Here is a 26,671-nt window from a genome sequence, read left to right on the forward strand (position 1 = left end):
ACTACAGCTCCTTGTCCTAGGTGTGCTTCACCACATTTTTCCTTCCCAATGCACGTCATCTTCTGACCCTTCCCAGTCTCTAGCTGGGTTTGCTCCTACCCTCACTGATGTGTCTTTACCATCCTGTGACAGTGCCTCAAGTCCCTCTCCATCCCAGCCATTGGCTCTGCCAGCTCTTTCCAGCTGCCGACTGGTTCTTTAGCCAATTTGTCTCCTCCTAGCCCAGAATATCACTGTTCAGAGCTGGAAGTGAGCAAGTTCACAGGTCCAGTCTCCCTTCCAGCTATTCATGCCTCTCACTTCTTCGCATCTCACAGCAAACTGACTCTTCTCCACTCCATGTTTAAACTAAACTTGAACTGAAGCTTCTTTGCTCTGTGTCACCCAGATACAACCCATCCACAATATTAACACAAGAAATGTCATTGAAGTGACCAAGCATCATCCCAGGACAGTGACAGCAGAAGGAGTGCAGGGCAGTTGAAGGAAAATGCTGTTCAGACCTGCATTCTACCTGGTGTCTCTGGCACATGAACTGATGATTTTTTTTTTTTTTTTTTTTAAGAGAGGGGCATAATTGGCAAAAATTGGTGAAAATTATTTGGACAAGCAAAAAATTACATGTCTGGCATAATGTAGCAATTTCCCATCAAAGTTTGGGCCCCTGTTATTCAATATGAGGGACCTGCCTTTCTCAGGATAAAAAGCTTCTTCCATTATCTCCTTCAAATCCTTTCCCATTTCCTTCCAATTATCCTTTCCACCTCCAAACTGCAGGAACATTCTTAGAGAAGAATTAATCATTTTGACAATTAAAAAAAAATATATATATTTATATATATATATAAAAGTTTTCCAATCAGTCATGGAACATTTTGGATAAAGCCTTTTAGTTTCACGAACATATTAAAACTTTATAAAGAAACAAAAGCATTAGTTATTAACCTTAACGCTAAGCAATGCACTTGGCCTGTCTGTAATTATGTGGATCTAGAAGGGAATATCAATGAAACTTTCTGTAAGTTTGCAACAGTATCATATTCACAACTTCCATCCCAAGAAAAGCTCAGACCAACCCTCGTACACAACACACTCTACATTTTGGCATTTGTTTTTCAAGAGGTGACCCCAAACCAAGAATTTCGATCTGGATCAGCATCCTCATAGATGATTTAGAGACCCTGGTTCATCCACACTGAATTTAAATCACTCTGCACGTACCTGTATGTTGGCTTGGTTTGCATACAAAAATTATTTTAGATAATGTTTATAAAAGCTGCCTGTAAACAGCTAAGAAGGTAATTTATGAAATAGCTACTTGTGGCTATAAATGCTTCTATACAGGAGATGAGAAAATAAATTCCTATCACATTTTCTGAAGAACCCAATTGACGAGACAGTAAATGGCCCAAAGGTCATTAGGCAAAACACTTGATTCCACATTAAGGCAATTTAGGAGTTTTGTTTCAGATCAGCTTCTCAAACTGTATGTTTTCCAAAACAGTTAAGAATTTGCTAGAAAATAGCTATGTGAGTACAGATCCCAGTTAGCAAGGACATGCAAATGCCAATAACTACTATTTCCATTTTTTTCCAACATGTCTGCATTTTGCACAGTGTGAATCAGGAAAGAACAAGTTCTCTCTCATGTTGTTTCCTCTATTTGTATCACTCAGACAACCCCTTGAATATGTCCAATAGCTAATTATACAGCTATAAAGTGATCAGAGTGAATGCCATTGCCAATGCAATTAACATTCTTTATGTGAGATTAACTGGATTTGAGTCACCTGCATAACTTGCTTACAACGTTAATCTCTCAGGAGACAGAGAGCTGCTTGCCTGAGCATGCTAAATAAAGAAGGTTTATTCAGGCAGCCAGGTCAAATTTAGTTTCAGAGCTAAACTTGGGAAATATTTTTTTTTTTTTTTATTTTGAAATAGTTTTCCCATAAATAGAGCCTTGTGGAATAATTAAACATTATTACTCTGTCAACAGCATTCAGAACACAATATATTTGAGAAACAACAAGAAAGTGTAATAAATTAAAATCACAGACTTATATAAAAAAATAATACGGCTATTTTATAAGTTTTCACTGAGTAAATACTACTCACTTCCCAGACTTTCTCTGATGAATATTAAAAATCTTCAACTATAAAATATGTTATGGTTATATGTCATGTCAACAAGTCGTGCTATTACTAGAGTGACCTTTCTAACTTCAGAATAAACTTTGCTTGCAGTTATAAAAGGGGATTGTTAATGCAATCTGGACACAGACCTACAATCCGTTGCAGTGCTTGAGATACACACTGCAAGAAAATCTACAGAACTGATCCTAACCAGAAACACAAGAAAATCCTTTCCTTGTTTTGGGTGCTGATAGAAACTAACTCCAGAACTCAATTTTTCCTCTATTTAACAGTTGGTCTCAGTATCACAGTCTATTAGAGAGACTCCAATGACCTTCAGATGCATTATTGCCCTTTCTCTGTTCCTCAAAAAGGTGGACAGCCATATATGGGACTTCAATCTAATCAAAAGGATCCTAACCACCTTAATACATTTTCTCTGTTCAGGCAACTGCTACAGTGAAGGATTTGATGGTCCCCATAATGCAGAGACTCAATCTGATTTAGAACTATTTTCTCTGTCTTTGCTGGAGAGAAGGCACCATTTTTAAAAAATGTTTTCCTGTGCTAGGAAGAAGCACTAAAACATAGAATAAAAGGCTGACTTTGAGGAGACATTTAATAGCAAATAGTTAAAAAATAAAAGCTTCTTCACTTCAGCTTTCTGATGTAAAGGAAAAATTAAACAAAACAAGACCATTAGATGGTTGGAAGTAAGTTTCACTTCAGAATGCTGTCAATAGGGTAGTTATTTCATTAACTCCAATGTGATCTGTATAGAATAAAGCTCTCTGCCAAAAATGAAGATATAGAAGACGACAGGATATTAGCATCATAGCAAATTTACCTACATTGCCCAAATAATTGAAAATACAATTGCAAAAGCAGATGGTTTTGTATTGAAATACATTCTTCTACTGCCTCTTTTTAGCTACTTTTTCCATTTTTCTTTTGAGAAATAAGCACTTGTGTAGACATTGCAAACTTGCTTGCACAAAGCATGGTTAAGAGGCAGATGCAAATAAAGTAGAATGACTTTTATTAATTGTTAGTATTTTTCTCCTTGAACATACGTCTATAACTGTGCTAATTTCAGTTTTTACTGAGCATTAGCTACAGACTTTGAAGACCAGATCAGACCCTTTTTCACAGCAGTATTATCCTATCACAACTTGTCAGCATCCGTGGATAACAAATATTGCAACACCAAACTGGCTTTTTGCAAACTGCCACAAACACACTGTAAGTGAGAAATACAAGGATTGAAGAAAAACAGGAGGAGCTTTGCCCTGAAGGACAAAATATTCACTGCCAATTTCTCTGTCTTGAACTGTGAATGTAAACCTGATTTTGGCAAGTTTTCCATGTAGCTGGGAAAGACCCTGGGATTAATTTCCAGGATACGATGGGACAAGATCCTCTGCTAAGGCCCTCCACATAGTCAGAGCTCAGGAAAGTAAAATGGGGCACAACGACTTCATTAAGGGGGTTTTGGATTTTTTTCCTCTAACATCATGTCATCATAGTATACTCTTTCTGGAACTATGGTTTCTCTTTCAGCCTGGCAATGTCTAGAGAACATCAAACAGAAATACTTCTTCAAGCATCAAAAATACCTCTTCATCCCACAGGACCTTATTAGCTGAAAAAAGGTTCAGGTAACAAAGCCAAAGTCAAAGATTAATCCAAAACAATCTTTAATATGTCTGAATTGATATATCTTTTAAGACATTTTTGTACTCTTCTTAGTTATGCTTTATATTCTTTTGAGGCTCTTCTAAATATATCTTTTTCCACTGCTTGATGCCAGCCTCTTGAAGTTGATATATTAAGGCTTCCATTGATTTCACTGAACTTCAGAATCAATATACACGATATACCTTTGTACATTCTCTTCAAACATACCATTTTAAGTCCAAAGGAACAAAGTGGAACCTGAAATAGTTAAAACAGCTTGAAAACTTATCTGAGAAGTGTGCAGTAGTATGACAAAATGATAAAATGTTAATTTAAACAGTAATTCTTACTTTATTTAATTTCTGGCTCCACATTATGCATTTACAAATCAAGCTTTCTTACAAATTGGAATGAAACCGTTTCTGTTTTGCATCTTGCTTTAATTCTGCTCAGCCAAAGGCTATAAACCCAAACACAAGCAAAACAGCCTAATTTGTATCACTTACACTTCTGAATTTGGCCTTTAGAATAGTTCGTCCATAATAACAAAGTACCAAGCTGCCTCTTTTTGTGAAGATTAGGATTGATGGATTAGCTATTACCTTTCTTTAAAGGCCAATTTACACTCTACGACAGACCCTGCTTTCTTGCTTTACCCCAAGATTATACCTTGGAGCCTCATAAATGCAAAAATTAGCAGTGGTGCTTGAAAGAGAATACTGAAAAAATGTAGTGCACCATTGCCACTATTTAAAACACAGGAATGACTTTGGGAAGCACTACTGATATAATCAGTTTGCTTTATGATATTTTACTGTGAAAGTTCAGTAATTTTCTGCCTATAGAAGAATCGTGACTTGGGAACAGAAGAAATGCAATCTGCATTGACGCTAACAATATGCTTGAACATCCTTAACCTGGATGAGTGCCTACATGTTGAAAACTAGGTTTTCCATGCAGATGGGGTTGTAAAAAAAACCCAACCAAACAAACAAAACAAAACAAAAAAACCCAAAAAACCAAAATTACTTGGTTTTGTGAAAGTTCTACATGTATTATCCACAACTGTCTCTCAGCAAAGGTTATTGAAGGGGTACCCAGCCAAGTGGATATATTCTGCACATAGGAAACTTTTATTTTCTCCTCCTCTTACTGCCCATTTTGTTTTTATTTTTTTTTTTTAACTCAGGAAAAGTGTAATCTTTTAGGCTAGGCTTCCATGCTGTTCCCCTCGGGCCACCAGCTACCACCACACTGACTCAGTTTTTCCAGAGGCAATGCCTCAAGCTAAATTCACTGTATGGGGAGCCAGAGATCTGTCACAAGTCACATGCAGAAATTAACTTCAGGTATTACAGAAAAATTTGCAACGCCAAAAGTAACAAGTGGCTGATTCCTGGCAAAGTTTGAGAACTAGTATGAAACAGTTCCTTTTCCTACAAAGTAGAGTGTTTATTAAGGTCCCCTGCACACTATGGAAAGGGTTTGGGGGTTCGGTATTTGGAAAAGGAATAGAGACATTAATAATCAGCTAATTAATACACATTCCTCTCCAGAATCAGCACCAGCTGTAGGCTTGCCAGCCCCTTTATTAAATTCTCTAAGTCTCTTAGCTAAGATGTCTTCATTTTTATTATAAAGCCCATTTTCAAATATGTCTGAAACAGTTGAAGTTGGACACATGAATAATATATAAGTATGATGATATTTTTAGCTTTTTTTTTAAGGTTTGCACTGTTCCTATGTTCCTCAAACCTGTGAGTCATATTAGAGGAAGGCTGTGAACTTAACAGATGACCCATGGTTTTGTCTGTGTTCAGTAAAGTCGATCTGAACACGCACAGCCAATCTGCCATTTCCCAGCGTGGCTGGATTTATTGGATTTATCGTGTATGCTTCAACTGATCGGACTGCCCAGTAGATACATTGCTTCCTGGAAACATCATGGATAATGATCTCCAGTGCACTGTGCATGCACCCACCCACCCACGAGCTGCTGCAAGGACTCCAGGAATGGAATACATCTGTTCTGCTGGTATAGAGCAAAACCAAGCCACCTTCATTTGTGTGGAGTGGACCAGGACTAACCTGGACACGTCTACACAATGAGCCCAATACACCAACAGAGAGCTTCAGGGCCAGGTGGCAGCCAGGAAATGGACACAGGACAGTCGAATCATCTAACAGTAGATCATAACCAAGCACCTGATTCCTGCATGCTATTCTTGTAGCGCAAAAAAGAAGATAGGAAGGGAATACCTAGATAAAAGAGGTATTTTAGACAGGAAGATAGCCAGAGAGGAAAGGAATTTTAAATACAATTTTCTTTAGGTAGTCTAACAATTATGAAGAATTAAAATATCTAATTTCATTTATTGCTGATTCTGTTCAGTATTCACAAAATAGACTTAGATTGTATTTTACAAGTTGATTGCTATGATTAAATCCTGTAAAAAAAAAAAATCAGAATATCGTAATTGGCTATGTAATATTTTGCATCTCAAGGCAAACCTAATACTTTTCGTAGCTCTGCAGGATATGAAATTACATGCAAATTTCAGTTTTCATTCCTACAGTTCATCGCTTTTTAACAAATTATTTTCTTAAGGATTTCTTAAGGCTTTGTAGTTTAGGACTGCAATCTGCTTGCTATCCACAGGGAGTATTACTAGAGATTATCAGTACTTAAACTGATGGAGAAGACATGTCATGTCTCTTTTACATCTGTACAAAGGCACAACTTCAACAATTGGCTGCAAAGAACATAATAATGTGATAGAGATCCTTTCTGTGTTTTTTTGCAAGATATTCTAGCTCTGTCTTTAAAAGTCATATGCTTCCATGAATCCACAACAAAGTAGAGTGGAAGCCTTTACGGTCATGCAGCGAATCCTCAGTCACCCACAGATCTTGTCTAGCAGAAACTTTTCTACGCATTTTGTGAATCCCACAATACTTTTTTTAAAGCGGATGAAGAAATGCTAAATTGCACACACGTACAAACATGGATGGCAATATGTGTGACTGGGTTTTCCAGTGCACCATATTAGGCAGAAGGTGAAAAATTAGGATCACATGCTTCAAAAAGGACCTTAGGATTTCTGTGGAAAGTCTTACTGGAATTCCAAACACTCTTGTTTGGAATTTTTGGTATTGTATCAAGGATATCAAGGAGGTGTAGCAGGAAGGACATTAACACTTTCGGATGTATGCATGTGTTCTCTTTAGCAGTGAGGGGTTTTTTTCCTTATTGATTTTATTTTGTTTGCTCAAGATGTCTAGACTAATTCCCACAAAAACACAGTTAATGGTAAATAGAAATGTCATGACTGTAGGAGGTACCATAGCAGGATTTTGCAGCTTTGATTTTTATCCAGTTGTTAGCAGGATGGATCCAGCTCTAGGGTCAATATTATTCTACTCTTGCTCTTGACCCAAAACACAGGGCAAATGTTCCTAACAACTTCTTGCCTTGCCCATCAGGTCTAGAAGCTCCTTCATACAGGAAACATGCCTGGTTTTGATTCATTCAGCAATACCAAAAACCTAAATGATGCCTTGGCTTACAAGATAAAAAGCTGTTTCATGCCCTTTAAAAAACAAATGACAAAAGTATCTCTATATATACAAAAAGTTCATCTTAGGATTTCCTCCAATCACTTTTTACTGATCAATTGAACTCTTCTGTGCTCTCCTACAAAGATTTGATTTCACAGCCCCACAGGAATAAGGAATTATTTAAACAGGCAATGGTGGTCCAAATCTCTGTTAAGCAGACATTGTCAACTGTATTAGAAGTCGCTTAATTACATTTGGCAATTTTGTGAAGGAGAGCATTATGTCCTGCATTACCATCTCTGAGTGTATGCATATCACCAAGGACCTCCAATTAGACTGAAACTCTGTGCTTAGAAGGAAAGTGTTGAACCGTCACAGCTCCATAATTTTAAATTGCAGCCTTTGAAACCTGCTCTTCTTCAGAAACTGTGAAATGCAGCTTAAGCAGTACTATTGTATTTTGTTAACCTTGTTTTGTCTCATATTTTGGCAAGTCACCCATGCCAATTCAGTCTTTGACATTCATACTGAAAAGGAAACAAAAGCTTGAGTTGCTTTACCGAAGACAGTCAGCTCTGCTGGGTCACTGTCTCGCTCCCCCACTATGTTTGTTCCAACGCAAGTGTACATGCCGGCATCACTTTTTCTTGTGTTGGAGATCATCAGCTTCCCACCACGTATCTGTTTCAAAACAAGGAATATATCTTTAACTTCAGGTCAACACAAGATCAGAAAAAAGCTACCTTCTCAGGCAGTAAGTTCCACAACTATGCCATTTAAAAGTTTTGTTTATGAATACGTGTATAGCTTGAAAATTATAATCCTATATACTTAAGTATCTTATAGCTCTTCTAGGACACATTTTATCCTCCTGACAGATTCTAACCACATTTCAGTTTTTTCTTTGGTTTTCATTAAATACTTTACATTTCAAAGATTACATTTCTTGCTGCCTCTTTGGCAACACACAGTACTTATACTTCTTGTACGATGATATGTAAAGCACACTGGACATCTCACTTAAGAAAAAGGCAATTTACTTAGTATTATTTAGCTCATTTTATTTTACTGGTGTCTGAACAGTTTCCTTGCTCACTGCTCAGGACAGATTTTTCCTTGAAACAAACAGACTGAATTTAGCCCAGACTGATAATTCACCTGACTCCCATAAGACTTAACATTTTCCTGGCTACAAAGGGTGCTTAGAGAGTAAAAGGGTGCTTAGAGAGTAAAAGGGCAGGGTAGTTGAAAGAAATAAAATAAATTTGCAACTTGTGAAGTCATACAGAGTGTGGAAAGTCGGATAATGGGGTGCTTCAGAATAAACTAAGAATATAGCCAAGGAAACAAGAGTCAGGGAATGATAACCAGTTCCCTGCCACTCTTACTTCCTCTAATCTTCAGCAGACCCCAGCAGAGACAGACTAGCCCACAAATAGCAGCCACTTAGATTGTTTAGCTTGAAATACTTCCTTCTGCATCCAAAGCAGTGAACAAGCTTCCTGATAGTACTTCCACATTTAATAAGGTCAGCACTGAATGAGTTACCTAATATTATATATGACAAAACTTTCTTAAAGGAATATTAACAGTGGAAAGATAGATAAGGATCCAAAAATTAGGAATGAAACATGTTGCTGCAACCTTAATTTCTCTCATTTTCTTGCACATACCATGATGTCATCTTCAATCACTTGATAAGTTAGGTATTTGTTCTGGATCCTTTTTCATTCAGTACATGGAATGAACTGTCACAGAATTCAACCAGTGTTACTCATTTACTCAAGCTGTGTTCCTATTCAAGAACAATTATTCTTTAGAGTGTAACTTCAGCATTTATTTAAACTGTACACCCCAATCATTACACTAAACACCACATTACCAATGCAATCCTAAGATGCTGGTTTTTTTCCCCACAGAGTATTTGTGTACCTCATAGATATGACTGATTTTATCTTTAAAGCACCTCTCTGATATAAGATCTGATATTCTTGTTTCAATGAACTGAGATCTCATTTCAGTGAACTGAGATCTAGAAAAGATAAGGCTGAATCTGTCAAAGACATGCACTGAGTACCCCATCTAACAGAGCACCTTACACGACCAAATCTACAGCTCCAACGGATCTCTGTTACACTGGTTACACAATTCAAGCCTCAAGGAAGTTCAAGTTGGAGACACAAACCAGAAGAAATAAACAACCTTCTCCCTCTCATTTGGGAAAGCTCGGAGAGGCAAACTGCTAAGGGTAATGATGAGTGTCTGTGGGAAAGGCTATAAAGCTGTAAAGTTCTGCTGCACTCAGCTGCAGGGCTTGAACACAGGTACGGTGTCTATAGACATCCACGTCAGTTGTACTTACACTGATCCGCTCCTCCTTGTCATCAATACGGACTTTATCTTTCTTCCAGGAGATGGTAGGCTCAGGGTGCCCACGAGGCGGCTGGCACTCCAATATGGCAGGCTCTCCAGCTGCCACCACAACATCTGTAGGGTTTTGGCGGAAGTCATCCCGTAGCACTAATGTAACAAATGAGGGGAAGAAGAAAAAAATTACTAGAAGTAATGACATTGTAACTGGGGAGAAAAATACATGCAGATACATATACTACTAACCAAACAAACAGAAAAGTCTCACCCATTATAAGGTGATGACTTTGCACCTTATATTTACTATATTCGTGAGGTGTGACCTCTTATCCAATGGAAGCAGATTTCACAGACATTTTTTTTTTCCCTCATTTTTTTCTCCAGATAAGAACACTGCTCTGCACTTAAATTAGAAAGATCTGTAGTACCCATTACTCTTTTTAGCCTTGACAAGATCATTTTTCACCCTTGCAAAAGTAGCATTGCAGGTCTGATGTTGAGTTCTTTTCGTAACAGAATACAACACTCTGAATATCTGGCTTGCCTGAATCTTCAGCATACGCTAGGTAAAGAAGTGACACAACTGACACCAAACTGCAGGATTACATAATAATCAAGGGTATTGCTGTTATTATTATTATTATTATCATCACCAAATACATGCCAAAGTGATCATTTGTTGTGAAGGATGTCACAAAAATCAAGCTGATGGTAGCGTGCTTCCAGCATATATATTTCTTCCTTTTATATTTTTAGTATTAATTTTTCTGCAGCTTTAACCACTGCTGTCCCATGACATCGAAAGGAAAGAGCATTTAAATCGCCAAGCTGTTTGAGAACTAAATTAGCAACACAGGCCAGCTTCTTATGTAAATCAAGCTTCTGTAAAGAAGGATTAGGTCCAACTAGCTGGCTTCAGTGTGTTAAAATTATATCCACTTCATCATTATTCTTCCATGTGTGTTTCAGTCTCTAGGTTAATTGACATTCTTATAAACATAAAACTGAAAATAGCTCTAGATGAGCTACTGAAATAGAATTTAGGGCATTTCCCCTCCTTGCGTTTCAGCTACGTATGGCTTTCATTACAGCTTTAAAACAGTTCTCACCCTTAATGGAACCAGGGCCCTCTGAGAAATTAGAAAACGTTGTATCCTAGTGAAGGGGCAAGTCAGGAAGAGTTCAGCAGAAATTGCTCAGTCTCATTTCATAAGCAGAGATAATTTACTGCTTTCACTGTTAATAAAATGTGCCCCATATTAACATTTGGAACTGAATAATTTTTTTGTTCTGTAATAAGCCAGAAGAAAATATTATTAATACATACAAGAATTGGTCTCTGAATGGGCTGAGGTGAGTCTGCTGTATATTTGTGGCACTCAAAATGACATATGAGGTAACTTTTATTGTTCCTCATTTTGGGATACACAGGTAGATCCCAGAGGAAGGAGGAAATTAATTGGAAGTTAATTCCTTTCCTAACACAAGAAAGAGTGATTATTTAGGTCTTGCTCTTGGAAACATAAAATAAAAGTGACAGGACACAGCTGGCAACAAATGCAGCTCTGGCAAGAACCCGTAGTGTTCTTAGGTGACATACCAAATTGATATATTTTTCCAACAGATAACGAAAGACTCAACCCCCAAATATTTCTGATTAATACGAATCACTCATACACTTTTGATTCACAATAATCAAACTGACAGAAATCGAGATCAAATGGAAGAAATAACTTATGCAATGCACAACTCAGAAACAGTATGCTGAAGATCATGGGCTGCTGACTATTTCACATTACAACATTTTGCAAAGCTGAGAAAGCTGATATCATAGCAATTTCAGGGAAAGAACCAGAAAAACAACAACAGCAACAAACAAAAAACCAAAACAGCAAAACCAACAAAACCAAACAAAACTTACAAAACCACCTATTTTAGGAAGCATCTTCCTGTGTCTTTGTGATCACTATGATACACAGGAAGAAAAAATACTTCCAGGCAGTGCTATGCCCTCTTTCAAGTAACTGGCAAATGGATAAACATCAACTTCTTCCACTATTATTACACACAAAATAAACATTAATTTTTCTTGGTTTGATTCTTCGCACGATTACAGAACTTCAGTGCAAATCCATCAGTGGAAAAACACCAGAAAATCAACAGATCCTATGATATAATCACTTCATACTCCTGAGTCCTAACTCTTGGCAGCAATATTAAGGAAAACATTTTCCTTGAACACTTCACACTGCTATATGAAGCTGACAAATACAGTTTCTTGGGGTAATACACAGCAAATTACATTAACTTTCTCTGAATCATCCCAGCAACTGTGTAAGGTTCCAATCAGCCTCAGAATATGAGGCTAAGAGGTGATTTGATTTTATCACATTCCTTTAGCCAACTCTTACTGCAAATCTGGCTTGAACGGAAGACAAAATTGATGCTACGGGGTTTACTGAATCTTGCTCTGTACCTCAGCACATATGCGAATCTTGAATAGATTTATCTCACTCTTTCTATCTAAAGCATTCTGTGTTTTGGAGAAAAACAAAGAATGGAGGAAAATGAAACAGGGAAAAAATAAAGCAGAGGCAGAAAGACAAAGATAAGAGAAAAATGTGTGGAATTTAAACTAAAGCGAGAAAGAAACTCAGAGAGGAAGAGTAAGTTGAAGAGTAAGTTTAGCGAGAGCAAAACCAAAAAGTCAGGTAAAGTTAGGAAAAGACTATGAATAAAAGCACAGAGAAAAACAAAGTAAAGAGCAGAGGCCATGGGCTGCCATTCCTGTGTTTCCGTGCTTTTAATGCAATGTAACAATGACAACACAAATCTCAGATGTTAATCTGACCAGCACAGCCATCCCAGTACATCCAAGTATCACCCCGAGGAACGAGCAGGGAAGTGGGAGGGTGCGCGCAGGAGGAGACCGGAGGGTGAGCTCAGCTGTCCCACTCCCACAGCACAGAAAGCCATAGAAGAAAGCAGCATCAACTGGAAGTTGAGTTCACACATATTAGCATGGTAAATGGAAAAGCTGGAGTACAGTTCAGTGCATCCACCATATCTAATGGCACAATCGTCTGTGAAAACAGAAAAATGGTTGCGAGCTGCAAGAATATTACTCAGTTGATTATCTGCAGTACTTCCAAATAACCATTAGTGTGCCTGAGCAGATCGCCCTCTCCAAACACTGGCAAGAGGCTTTTGTTCACTCAAGAACCCAGCCCTCCTCAAGGCCCTCTTGGCGGGGTATGAATACTGGTGTTTTAAAAATACAACACAAATGGCAAAATGCTGCCATCAGACTCCTCTTCTTCATCATTCCTTGTTCTTTTATTTTTTTTTTTACTTTATTCCAGCTTTAATGCAAGGTACACAGCTCCCTTTGTGCTCGCCATGGGTGTTTCCCCACATTTAACAAGGGATGCCAAAAAGAAAGATTGCTGGCATCCCACTCCATGTGCCTGCACTGGGTCTGCAGTGCACCTGGTCTCCTGGGAGCATGGGACCCCGGAGGCGGCCGCTCGGCCCCGAGGGCAGCCCCGCAGCAGCACAAACACCCTCACGTTTTGAGAGGCAAAGCCTCAGAAGGGCAAAAGCTTTCTCTTCGCTATCTGGAAAGGCACCAGGGGACCAGAGAGCTGGAAAGGACAGCTAAATCGTACACGTGGCCGACAATGGAGCCGTGGACAAAAGTTAATTAAAATTTGATCGGTCTCTTTGTAGCTCGAACAAGCTGATGCTGCTCAAGCAAGATAGATGTCTGCGAGCTGTCACATCAGTCTTTAAGGCACACAAAGTCCTGCAGGGCCATTTACAGGTACCTGCGAGGGCAATCACAGAAAACAAGCACGCTGAGCAAGGGCGGCACAGAGATAAACGCTGCCAGTGCACGCACCTGCCCAACTGAGGGAAAAGGAACTAAAAATAAGTCCCCGCTCCCAAGGCAACTGCTCACCAGCACCTGCCAGCTTAGGCCCCAGTCCAGGCCTCGGTCAAACTGATGCTCATAAACTCAGGCAGTTACATGGAAACTGAATTAATTTCCTCAACAGAGGCACCAGCAATTTGTTTAAAGGAAGCGGAGATAAAGCCACAACATTTACAGGGTAGGAGGGAAAGTGGCAGGGTCAAAATTATTCTAGGCAAGATATCTATGCCTTAATCCTGCTTTCCACTACAACAGCTTTCAGGCCTTTAGAAAGAAAACATTTTTATAGGATTTACATTTACATGATGATTACAAATAACCATCTGTCTGCTTCCACTTTCTCAATCTGGTCCATGTCCCATGAGCCCCCAGCCTGTGGTCAGAGCAGCTAAGCTGGAAGGAAGAAGCGGATGCCCGTCAGGAGGCTTTGGGATAATTGCATTCTTCTCCTACCAGTGCTCAGCTCTCCACCTCCTCCCTCGGTGAGCACGGTGAACATCTGAGATTGCTGGGGATGGGAGGGAGGGAAAGACTTTGCCTCTTTCAATGAATGATAATGTCTTAAAACACAGCTACATCTGCCGTGCTTACTAGAGGGTATAAAGAGACATTGAGTAAATATTAATGTCCTTCTGTAACTTCGGTCCTAGTAGTTTATCTTTCCGCTCCTATTATGTTTTGTGCTTATCTCAGGATAATAATGTTTTCATATAAAGATTTTACACAGCCACATCAGTGGCAGGCTGCTTACCTACCACAGGCAGGTAGGTTTCCCCTGATCTAAGGCACTACCCCACAGGCATTTTCCTAAATCCTAAACTCTCTACCACTGCTTTGGCTCTCCTCTGATACACACAGATATGCACAATCAACATGAATTATTATGTCAAGTAACTGCCCAGATGTCATGCAGTGGACAAATTAAAGGATTATTATACTTTAGGTAGTGTGTGGTTCAGAGGGACATTTTAGAACTTGGCTAATGTGTATGATTTACTGAAATAGTCTCTGAGTAAGCCAGCACTACCTGCTGAAATGAGGTGGCAGAAAAAAAACCAGGAGTCACAGACAACCTTACTCATGAAGAATAATAATACACTTTGTTTGAGGATGCTGCTGCCCTACCTCTTTGTTTCAGCCACTGCCTTTGTCACATTTTGTAAATAAATTTTCAAAAAAAATCACAACCTAGGCAATAGCTCTAGGCAACACTCTCACGGAGTTCCTGAGCTCCTTCTGTATGTGCACTGCCTGGGAAAAACTGCCATCTTCTTTTAAAAAAAGGATGATACGGAACTATACACTTTTTTTCCTCCTGTTCATTTTGAGAGGCAGTAGGATTTTTTTCAGAGTCAAATAGCTTCAACAATATTTGATTAGTAGGGTCCCTAGAAATCAAAGTGAAGAAGAGACTAGCAGAGAGATACCTATTTCAAGAAACAAAAGAAAAATAATCTTCTTCCTTGCAGATTCACCAATTTTCTTTGGCTTCATTCCTTTTTCTCACTCAGTATTTCATGTGCTTTTGCACTTAGTAACCTACTCAGTACTTACAGTCAAAGGTAGCTTGCTCTTTTTTTCTCATGCCTCAGCAAGGACCAAAATGTGGAAAAAACCACTCTGTTCTGACACATCTTCTAAAACTTCTAACAGCTCATACATACAGATATAGACACTTGTAGAATTTGGACTTTGTGATGAGCATTAATACGTAAACCTGAAAGCGGAGACCCTTGCTTCTAAACACAGAATCTATTAAACCAGGGGAACAGAGAATTACAGTGCTAGAAATCAGGTACGTGAACTAACACTGACAGGTAATTAGAGAGATTCCAAATGGAGTCACTGAGAGATAATTGTTTTGGGTTTTTTTTTCTCTCCTCTAAATTTCAGTCTGAGATGTACCCCTACTAGCTGACTGCACAAATGTCAGGAAAGAAGATAGGCTTTTCCCTTTCTTTTTTACAGTACACATTGCAAAAGTCAGACTTGGAAATCTTTCTTCAACAGTTAACTCAATTAAGGGCACTGCTCACCTATTTTCCCTTTTACACAATTGCACAGGTATATAAGTGATAGTTATTGCAGACATTAGTCTATGATTTGTTCCTGATTTTTTAAAGGCTGCTATTTGTGCTGCGTTAAGCATATGCAGTACAGCCTGAATACACTCACTGAAAAACTGTCCTTGCCTTTCTTGTGATTCATTGTGCTCACTTGAATCCAATTGACACCTCCATATTTTTTTCTGAAAGATTTTATTTGACTATTAGATGGCATGAAGAGTTGAGATTTTTCTCATTTGGAACATAACATATTTATGTTTAAGCTTCCTGATTGAAAACAAAGTTCTATCACCTGTCTTCCTTGTAATGAAGCCCAAATAACCTTTTCTCTTTCTTAAACTCCCGCCTCCTTCCACCAGTGAGTTCTGAATGCTGCAGTTAACAGTCAGCAATCTCATTACCCATCTGCCATAAATCTTCAAAAGCATCACTGTGTTTTGACAGTCCAGAAAGGCAAAAGGAAGCAAGATGCATAACCAAGTATTCTTTATGAATGCAAATAGCCTGAAGACCGCATTTAAGTAATTTCAGAAATCTAAAGCTATACAACGTAATAAGTTGAAAAATTTTCTGAGATATAGAACAGATTTCTTTTTTCTTATTCTTAAAGCATAATTATGCTTGATGAATGCACTGCACAGATTGCTAGTGCTAACAAGAGGCATGGTACCAAGAGTTTTATTCCATTGAAGCTAAAAACCCTATTACTTGCTTCAAAGTTCAGAGACTTTCTAGAAGAACAGGTACCACAATTACAGACAACGAACTCTGAAAAATGTGCATAGTCTGTTGTAAGTCTTAAGATTTAACAAGGATTGGACAGTTAGCAGTTTATTGGAATAGTTATTTAATGATCCTTTAAACTAAAGTCTGACGTTAGCTTTTACGTGCTCTTCACATTTAATGGACTACGTATTCAGAAAATCATAGGCAAGTGATTTATTTTTTCCCAACTAATGTGAATATCAGATGTGGAACCAAGCACAGCTACAAAAAACTGAAGTAGTGCATTGTTACTTGTGTCCCAGCATTTCTGCTTAGCAGCAGGAATATGGGACTACTTTCACCAAAAGCGCTAGAGGACTCTTCAAATCACATCAACTATGCTTCCCTCCCAGCAATGCAGTAGGGAGGACCGTGTTTGGTACAAGAGGCAATGCTGCAGAATCCCTCATAGGCTACTGTCAGAAAAAGGACAGACTGGACTGGACAGACCCTTGCTCTCCTGCAGTACAGTCATTCTTAGGTTCCAATAAGCAAAATTAAAAAAACAAAACAACAAAGCAAAACAAAGAAACAATAGCAACAAAACCACAAACAACCCCAAAACAAACAAAAAACCACAACCCACCCCAAACTTAAAGGAATTAGAAACATATAATCAATTTTCAAACAAATGCCATCCCACCGAACAAAATTCAGGTGGGAGCTTTTCACCAAGTGTTTCAGAAGAACACACAGAAACTGCACTGCACATACTGAGTACAGCACAGAGATTCCCCAGAAAGTACAGATTTAATTAGTAAGTTCAGAAACCACAGTGTAATAGCATGCAGGTTTACTGTTGTGAGTACAAAAGTAGCACTGCCAGGTACCTGCAGCTTTATGCTTAATCTGCTGAATGCTACCTACAGTCTGACACAGCATTGAGGAATTTTATTTTTTCTGTTTCCAGACTGAAGTTGGTTCACCTGCAACCACTTTAGCTGCTTCACTCCCCTGGGCTTCCAGTTTAAGCCCAGCCAAAACACCTAAAATGTACAAGTGCTCTCAGTAAAACAAAGGAATGGGAACAGATGAGAATCATAAAAACGAATACAAATTAATGAATATTTCTTGTAGGAGAAATATAGAATGTTATATGCTTCATTTAGCCAATATAATACAGACTCGAATCTCTGAGCTCCACTGAAGTGTGAAGAGCCTCTAATAAACTTCTTGTGTACACATGCACAACACATACACAACAGCTGGGATGCTTTCCCATCTTGGCAGGAGGTCACTGCCACATTACTGCTATACTTCAGCCACATTAAGCAAAGCATAAAACCAAATAGGCTGTTGCTCAACACATGAATTCTCTTCCTTCCATCCTCCTGATCTCCATGCCTAACCCTGATCTTTGCCAAGCCTTATCTGTTAATTATGAGATAAAACTCATCTATTGAGTTTTTTGTGAGCAGGATTTTTTTTTCTCAGGGCTTTTGTGTTGCTCCTTTTAGAAGTCAGAATTGAAAGTGAGATATGTGAACAGCCATAGCAAGGCACATGTTTCTTGATAAGCTTTCATAACTCTATTGCAAAGAGACCATGCAGCCACATTTTGTCAGATAGAGAGCATGAGATGCATCCACAGCTGGTGTGCAAAACCATTGGGAGCCGTCTGCTGCTTCTTGAGCACCTCAGTTCCCATCCTGCAAACTGCCCTCATGTCAATAGGCCATTTTGGGGTGCTTGCCAGGTGCCGTTTAAACAGGCCTGTTCTACAGGCCTGACTGGCCTCAGGTCCTCTGTCCCACAGATGGGCACGTCATTGCGGCCAGGCTCAGCATTTCCTGCAGGACCCGACCCAAGTGTGCCTTCTTTAACTGTTAACCTTCTGAAGGGCTCAACTGTTTTCACTTTCATTTAGAATTTGTCCCAGCAAACCAAGACTGGAAATGCATTCAATACATTTGCATGGCTGTAAGTGAGACAGGCCTAGTCATTTGAAGATAGTGGAGAACAAGAGCCCTGTGAAGGGAGAACTGTGTACACAGAGAGTGGGGCAGCAAAGGCTACAAGTCATCAGTATGTGTGCTCACCACTCCAGGTGTATTTGGCATGCCCTCTCCAAGAATTTACAGCAAAATCCCATGCCCCAAAACTCCTCTACCACTTATGACTGCATATTATATTAATTCAAAATAGTTTTAATACTCAGCAATAATTAAAAAAGCAAGGATGCATGGCCCAAATATTGTTCATTACAACTCAGCCTCCACCTTCTTTGAGGACAGTAAGAATATTGTTCAAGTGTTGGGTTTTTTTTAAATGTCATCATTGAATTCTTCCTTCATAAAAGGCTCCTCTCAAATTTAATAACTGACCAAAAATGGTAGATGACTTTTTTTTTCCCCTTGGATTATCTCAAACAATGCAAAAATCACTTACTGTCATATCATTCTGCAAAATTAATTTAAGTTTCCAGAGCTCTAAAGAACCGAAGGAGCAATGTGATATGTGGACTCTGTATTAAATACCCTTAGGAGAGTCATTAGAGTTCTGCCAACATGCTAACAACTAGGAAATTATCCACAAACAACTAGATAAAACAGTAGTTTTGTACAGTCTAAACACAGAAAAAAGCCCCATATTTGTGACTTTATGCAAAACAAAGAATAGTATAATTTGCAGGAAATCTTTTGCAGTTTTGATCTGCTCAAATAGCATCAGGAATTACTACTACACAATATGAAATATAACTCTCCCACTTATTTTCGAAACAGAAAAGAAATACGAGTGTTCACATTGCCCTCGTTATTATTCACTACATCACGCAAGAGGAAAGAAAAAAATTAAAGCAGCAGAAGCAAAGACCAACCATAATAGCCTGAAGCAACAATTTTGAAAGGGGTGCTTCAGTACACAGAGGGAGACCAGAACCTGGGTGTCCAGCTCCACCCTCCAGTCACACTGTGCTGTGCCAGAGACTCAAAATGACCTTCAGCTGAGTGGTTACACCAGCTTCCAGACACATTGAAAATGCAGTAGCGTAATACTTCTAATTGCAGTAAAGGTGAAACAATCCTTTTTTTCTAACTAATATCACTTTTCCAAAGTGTTGTTTCACATACAACTAATTTTGCATAATAGAAAAACGAAGAGTACAATAAAACCAGAAGAACAAAAAAAAACTTCCACGTGCCATACATCCTTCCAAACCCTTGGTGCTGAATATTCCTCTGGCAGTTGAGTACAAGAGAAAATCAGTGTAACTTTGCATCTGCTGATGGTTTTAAAACAAGAGAAAACTGGCAAACAGCACAACTGAGATCATTGTTTACCTCAGACTATAGGGAACAACAATCTGAGATGTGCCTGTACAACAGCCTTTAATGAGTGTGTTACTCAAGAGCTGGAACAGCCGTTCAGACGAAGGGCTCGCATTCCCCTTCAGTGCCTGAAAGACCTCTGTTAATCCCACCATTAGAATATAAAAACATTTTTACAATCTTTCCTCTTGCTTTGGCTTTCTGTATATAAACTACTAGTGTAACAAAAAATCTATTCCAGTACTGGCACATTTAATAATTAAATACTGAAATACATATTATTTTAAACAGGAACCTCCCAGCACATTTAAGTCATTCATTTCACTCCTTCTTAGCATGGAGCTTAGCTAGACACATAGTACCCGTGTCTGTAACGCCCACAAAAGATTGAATTTGTGTACATTTATATAGTTACTATCATTCTTCAATTGCGTTATAAAACAAGAGGTTATACTGACAAGGTAAGGTATTTGAGCATCATATGATAGACAAAGTATAATATTGAAATAGGCAGATTAGATTATTAGACTAGACAGGACTGGACGGAGGGAATTTTTAGCCTGCCACAGTATACACCTGGGATAGATTTTAGGCCAAGTAGTACAAATATTTTGTTCCATGCCAATTAGAGGGGAAAAAAAAAAAAGGTAAAGAAAGAAAAAAGAAAAAAAAAATCTCCCGTAATCTCCTGTTTGGAGGATTTTTAACCCAGATCACTCCACTGACCCAGTTCACAGCCTGGATAAGTAACTGAGAGAATGACAAGCTATTACAAGCAGAGGAAATAAGTGGCCAGGAGAGAATAGTACTACTTAAACAAGATTTTCCACCAAGGAAAATGTATTGTTAAACTATGCATTATATTTCCCTATATTTAGAATAAGGCATATATAAAATACAATAGCTCATATAACCAGTGCATGCCATGGGATTTCTCTGACACCAGGAGAACTGGAAACATTCTGTAGTTTGCTTGTGCAGCTTCAATTAAGGCAAATTGAATTAAACTCTCCCTTGAGGAGGACCTCTATAACTCTGCTCCTCCTTTTCTGAACAATTCCAGATGTAGGTGCAGAACATTTTCCATTTCTCTCTGAAGACTTCCATGTGCCTGGCAGTGCTGTTCATACAAAGAGGTGAGCTTCTGGGGGAGAAAATGTGGGGTGCTAAACAATGCTCAGCCAATAGTTGGTACATGCTTGATTCGTACAATATAATTCTATTCATCTGGGCTTCCTTCCTTACTAAGCAACAGACGGATCAGCTGGAAACAACTCAGAAGAGATGGAAACACTTCTGCTGTTGAGCAAATGGAAATTTACTTCAATGTGGCTCATAATTACACATTCAGTGGCACTTTCCTTTCTTCCTGTCATATCCAGAATTTATCACTTGCATAACAGCTCTTCTTTGCACTTTCGAGCACGTATCCAAAGTGCTTCCTTCTCGAACACCACCACTGCCCTGACTTCTGTTGTAAGGAATCATCCTTCCAGCGTAGGTCTGCAGGTTCACCTTAGCATTTTGAGGCTCATCAGTCAGAATTACCACTCAGGGCACACCCTTGGGTCTGGCACATGCAGGAGTAACTGAGCTCCAGAAGGTGTAATTGCTGAGCACAGCTCATGATTTTCCTCTCTCAAACAGACATTTGCTAGAATGCTCTTTCCCCCACAACAGCAAGGTACAGAAGATCATCTCCATTTTACTGAAACTCATGAAATCTTTAAACCCCCAACAGAGCCTTCCATCACCACATTAAAAGGCTGTGACATTAACAAATGCATATTTTTAAAAAAATAGCAGGTCACAGGGCTATGTTATGAACAAAAGTACATTATACTAATTCAGTGCAACTAATAATTTGCTTAAGATTTAAAAATTTGTTTCTTGTTCTTTTCTAACCAGACACCTCGGGCACTGAGCTGGAACCCTCCATACCTTTTCAACTGGTTAAACAGAAATGCCAACACCAGCAAATGCAAAGCAGTAAATCCAATGTGTAACTGAGCATGAGCAGTTTAACTCTGCATTGTGCAAGGCCTGAGCACCTGAATGTACATCAGAATGTACATCTCAATGGACAGTGCAGCTGACTTAGAGCTGTGTGCACAGAGTGTGGGAATTTACCTGCAATTTTTGAACATCCAAGAGCCTGGACTGCAGACATTCAACAGATCACTGTTAGATTGAGCATGTCAATAATACTGGCAGTTTGGACTCAAATCTCTACTAGTCCTTTTAAAAATAATAAATCAAATACATTCATTCATAACCTGCCTTCAGATCTGACTGGAAATGGTAAATCCATTAAACTTTGCTTTCACCGTTCATGATGTTTATAAAAATTGTAGGTAGAATTACAAACCAGTAATACAAAGTTTGGTATTTTTTCTCCTCAGATGTAATAATGAGCTGGATAAGAATAAAGTTGACCCAGGGATTTCAAGACAAAAGATTTCATTGGAAACCCAAGCAGTAGTGTGCAAACCTATGTTTTTATGTCAATATAATAATGGCATTTCTACAACTATTAATAAGTATATATCTACTGTCAGATTCTTGGTTGATGGAACATCATAAAATGAATTATACTTCTTCTTAAACTGTATAATTAACTCTTAATGAACCCTTCCTTTTTCCCAGTAAATTCAATTTTGCCTAATCCTTGAGTTTATGGTAATGTTGAGCTCATTAAAATGTTACTTAAAACTCATTAAAATGCACACTGAGAGGTAACAGCTTCATTACAGTAATATGTTGTAAAAGAAAAAAGAATGCTTTATTATCATTTAATTGTTTCCAAAACTGAATACATTTGCATAGCAATGAGGTTCACAGGATATTTTCAGTAGTACTCAATAATTAAGCAGCTCAGTAATTAAAAATGCATTTTCTAAAAATAATTTTATGTTATTGCTTACTCCCTGTTGTTTTTTTCAATTGGGAGAATGGTTCATGTTGATACAGTTTACAGAACAGAGCAACAGTGATACCTGCATGGACTTTAAAATATATAGCAGTCTAAGCCCTTGGCAAATTTCTGTTTCGAAATAATAAGTTAAAATTGCCACCAATATATTTTATAAGTCACCCTTTCTAACAAAGTCATATAATATTCCTCCAACCATTTTTTTCAACACCAGGGACAGCCAGGAATTATGTAGGGGCCTTTCAAGTGCAAAGCCTTACCATAATTTTCACCATTTACTATTGCTATACGCTTGTACATGATAGAAAACCCGAGCAGAGGTCAGCTGGGACCTAGATGTGGCTTTAGAGGGTGTCAGGGTAACTATGAATCTGCCTAACTCATGTTCAGAGGCAGAAGCCCTCAAGCCGAGGTACTGAGCACACAGTAGAGTTGGAGCTTCACCCCAGCTTTTCTGCTTTTCCCCTTGGCAGGGACTGTCCCAGCTCTAAGACGAAAGGACGTCCCATGCACAGTCCTGCTAATTGTGTGCCACCTTCTTGCGTTTCACTGCCAGCACAAGCTTCAGAGTGCCAATAATAAAATCCTGGCCAAGTATGTGCATCAGAAGTAGGATTTGTCTACACTATAAAGGCAGATACTATTATGGTGAGGTAAGTGATTAGTAGATTGACACTTACCATAGAAGCTTGATTGCTTATATTTTAACAATTTCTATTGGAATACATTGCTGTGCTGGTTTAGAGAAATTCAATGTGAAAGTTAAAGGTCCAGGCTTGTTTTCACTATATCTCCTCCTAATAGCAAGTAAAAATCTAATAAAAAAAAGTCAAAAGCTAGAGATAAAAGTTCTGTCTTCCCACTAGCTTCAGCGCTAAGAGTGTCCATTGTCCATTATTTGCCATATGACATTAGTGTACAAGATATTTTGCTAACTTTCATTTTAATTGCCAATGAAGGGTTACTAGAAAAACTGGCATACCTTGCCAGGGAATGCAGCCTAGACTCCTAAATGGGAAAAATACAACTATGAAGCCTGGAGTCATTCAAGGAACTCTCTGATGTGATACCACGTCAGATACCTTGAAGTACTAATTTAATATCGATCACTGCTCTTTTCTATGGCTTTCAAATATTATTTCCACTTCTATAAAATAGATACTTTCTTTAACAACACATGCATCACAATGCACCTCATATGGATTTTTCCAACTTGTTGTGAAAGTTGACTAGCATACCAAAGAGACAATTAAATATGGATGCAGCAGGTTAGACATGTCAGTGTAATGGGACCAACAGAGAAGAGTGATCTGTGTTCTTTCAACCTCTACACCATTAGGAGAGAATAGCAGACTAGAACAAAAATAATCTAAATACAAAAAGTGAAGTACTAACCAGATGTAATTTTTTCAGCAGCTGTCGAATGAATTAACAATTGTTATAAACATGCAAAAAAAAAAATCCACTTACATGCGATAGGACAGCATTCTTGTGGTGTGAGGCTGGTACAAAATGGAATCAAGCTATCAAGTTTACCACAGTTTTCCAGAGTGAGTCTGGACAACTAACCAGCCTCAGTTCCCACATGTAAATGACTGATCAGACTTCTTTTACTCACTTTTTTGACTATTTAAATAAATCAGTCTCATAGATTTTTACAATCTCCTCTATGTACTCTGCATAGTTTCAGGCACAGTGGTCCAAATCACAGTCCTATAATGCATGTCTTAACAAAATTTATAAACATAAATCCAGGACAGTTACTGAGTGAGATACCAGTGTGTACACTGAAAATTGTTGTTTAATACAATAAGTCAGGTCATATTTCTAAATTCTATTTTGATACTCCTTTAACAAATCAAGCCCTTCTAAAGGAGATGCACATTGCTGTTTCTGCACTAATTTACATGATACGTTCTCGGCTATTTCAAAAGAAAACAAATAATGTGTCTTTTTAGCCAAGTAAACAATCTTTCATTTTATCTTTATTGCACACACTAGCAGATAAGTCATTTCTCTCAAACACTCAGCAAGATGGCTAGAAATAAACAACTCTGAAAATAAGTAACTGGCATAATAAGTATTAATGTTGAAAACCTCCTTCATTGTATTTCCTTCTTTGACTAAGTAAAATTAAATGAGATACCATAAATATAAAATAGACGATAGATGGTACATTGAAGAAAAAAAAAATAAGAAAGAAGTAATAGAAGTAATTACCTACCATATTTACTAGATTTTCCCTATATAAGCACTGTGTAAATTGAACAATCAGCAACAAAGGCTGTAAAACAAAGTAAAAAAAAATGTACTAGTCTCAGTTTTCGATTGCTATATACGGGAGGGATGACTAGTCTGTTAAATCCAACATTTAACAGACATACATAAGCACAACTGATATTAGTTCAGGATTTGCAAAATCATGGCTGTGCACATCCAAACCTCAAAAGCTGAAACTCTTCTATTATGTTCATTATCTGAACACATAAGCAAACAAAACTGATACCACTTTAATTCAGAGCTGATACAATAATTTTAAAAAGAGAAACACAGAGAAATAGTGCTTTCTTGTGGCCTGAGTCATTTTGTTCACTGCATCCCCCTGCTGCTGTGGGGAGAGTGAGATGAGAGGCTCACCAGCCGGACAGAACAGGAGCATTAAGGCAAGTGATGTGCTGCTGTGAACTGAAAATGCTTGAGGAATTTAACCATTTCAGATTAGTTTTTAACTCGTAGCGAAATAACTGCCAGATGGAAGTGGTGTTTTAGACTCTCCTGTAGTATGATACCGTGGTCATTTCAAAACACATAAAACCTTTTCCTGTTAAAACACTGTACAACACGTTCTTACGGAGTGCCTCCCTGCTGAGGTTATACTACATGTTGCTGTTTCCAAACAGGTGATGGCTTTTAGCCTAATGAATTTATTTCTCAAAAGGACACCTGAATACCTTGTGGGTCATATAAGGAAAATGGGAGACTTACACAGGGATTTGGGGTGTTTGTTTTCAGTTTTATACCATGTCAAGGCTAAAGACACTTGAGTGGTACAATCCCCATGCCAGGGAAGTCTTTACTCAAAGCAAAACCTTGGAAGAAGAAAGCAGAACTGTATGCTCTCATATCCCATTGGAAAATAATAATGAAAAAAATCATGCATAGGAGAAAGAAAAACAAACAAAACCTAAACTAACAGAAAGAATCAAACTGGATCTCTTGCTATGTAAAACAAAACTATTGTTACATTTCTCTTTTTCCAATATTTCTGCGCAATAGTTGTAAAATGAGGTTCATTGGTGAGTGACGATGCTTACCTTCCGATTTTATTTCAAAACACGTGCAAAAATATGAACTGTGTTTCAAATTTCCTAATTATTACAGCTTGTATGTACCTTATTCTATATTTTACATTTATTTTATGAAACGCCTATTCTTACAACTTAGTAGTTAACTGCCAGGAGTATTTAGCTTCACCACTGAAAATACACATGCTCAAGGCCACACACCAGCTTCACTGGTGTACTTCCCTACCAATTTAGTATTTCACAGCTGCTAGAAGCTTATATATTATATAAACACAGGGAGAATTACATCACATTCTACTTAATTCTTTAAATAACTTTATATTCCTGAATATTTATAAACTCTCAAGTTTCCCAAGTTGCACAGTACTAAACATTTCTATAAAATAGTCTCCTCAACTCAGCCCACATCATGACAAGAGAGGCTGTCCATGATCAGAGTATGCTCTGAAAAATGACTGCCGGAGACTTCCTTTCACTTTTGAAACACTAATTTGATTTCTGTTGTCTTTACCATCTGTCTAGATTTCTTTTGTTGAGATTTATAGTCATTACTTCTTTCAGAATTTGTAAATGGCATATCTGTCAGAGATTTGTTTTAGAGATAGGGAAGGGAAGGAAAGAGAAAAGAATGAATGCCAAACAAAGGAGAAAGCTAGTCT

The 26,671-nt window shown here is 38.1% G+C and overlaps 1 protein-coding gene across 1 annotated transcript in view; it reads right to left on the minus strand.

Moving 5' to 3' along the window:
• The window catches only part of ROBO2 (roundabout guidance receptor 2), a 1,119,753-nt gene that overhangs the window by 141,793 nt on the left and 951,289 nt on the right, over nucleotides 1–26,671 (minus strand). The window contains exons 4-5 of the mRNA XM_065627797.1: nucleotides 9,734–9,891; nucleotides 7,932–8,052 (exon numbers count right to left, since the gene is read on the minus strand). Coding sequence (XP_065483869.1) covers nucleotides 7,932–8,052; nucleotides 9,734–9,891 — 279 coding nt within the window. The remainder of the gene's footprint in view (nucleotides 1–7,931; nucleotides 8,053–9,733; nucleotides 9,892–26,671) is intronic.

The sequence above is a fragment of the Caloenas nicobarica genome, chromosome 1 (assembly GCF_036013445.1).
Source record: "Caloenas nicobarica isolate bCalNic1 chromosome 1, bCalNic1.hap1, whole genome shotgun sequence".
Lineage (NCBI taxonomy): Eukaryota > Metazoa > Chordata > Aves > Columbiformes > Columbidae > Caloenas > Caloenas nicobarica.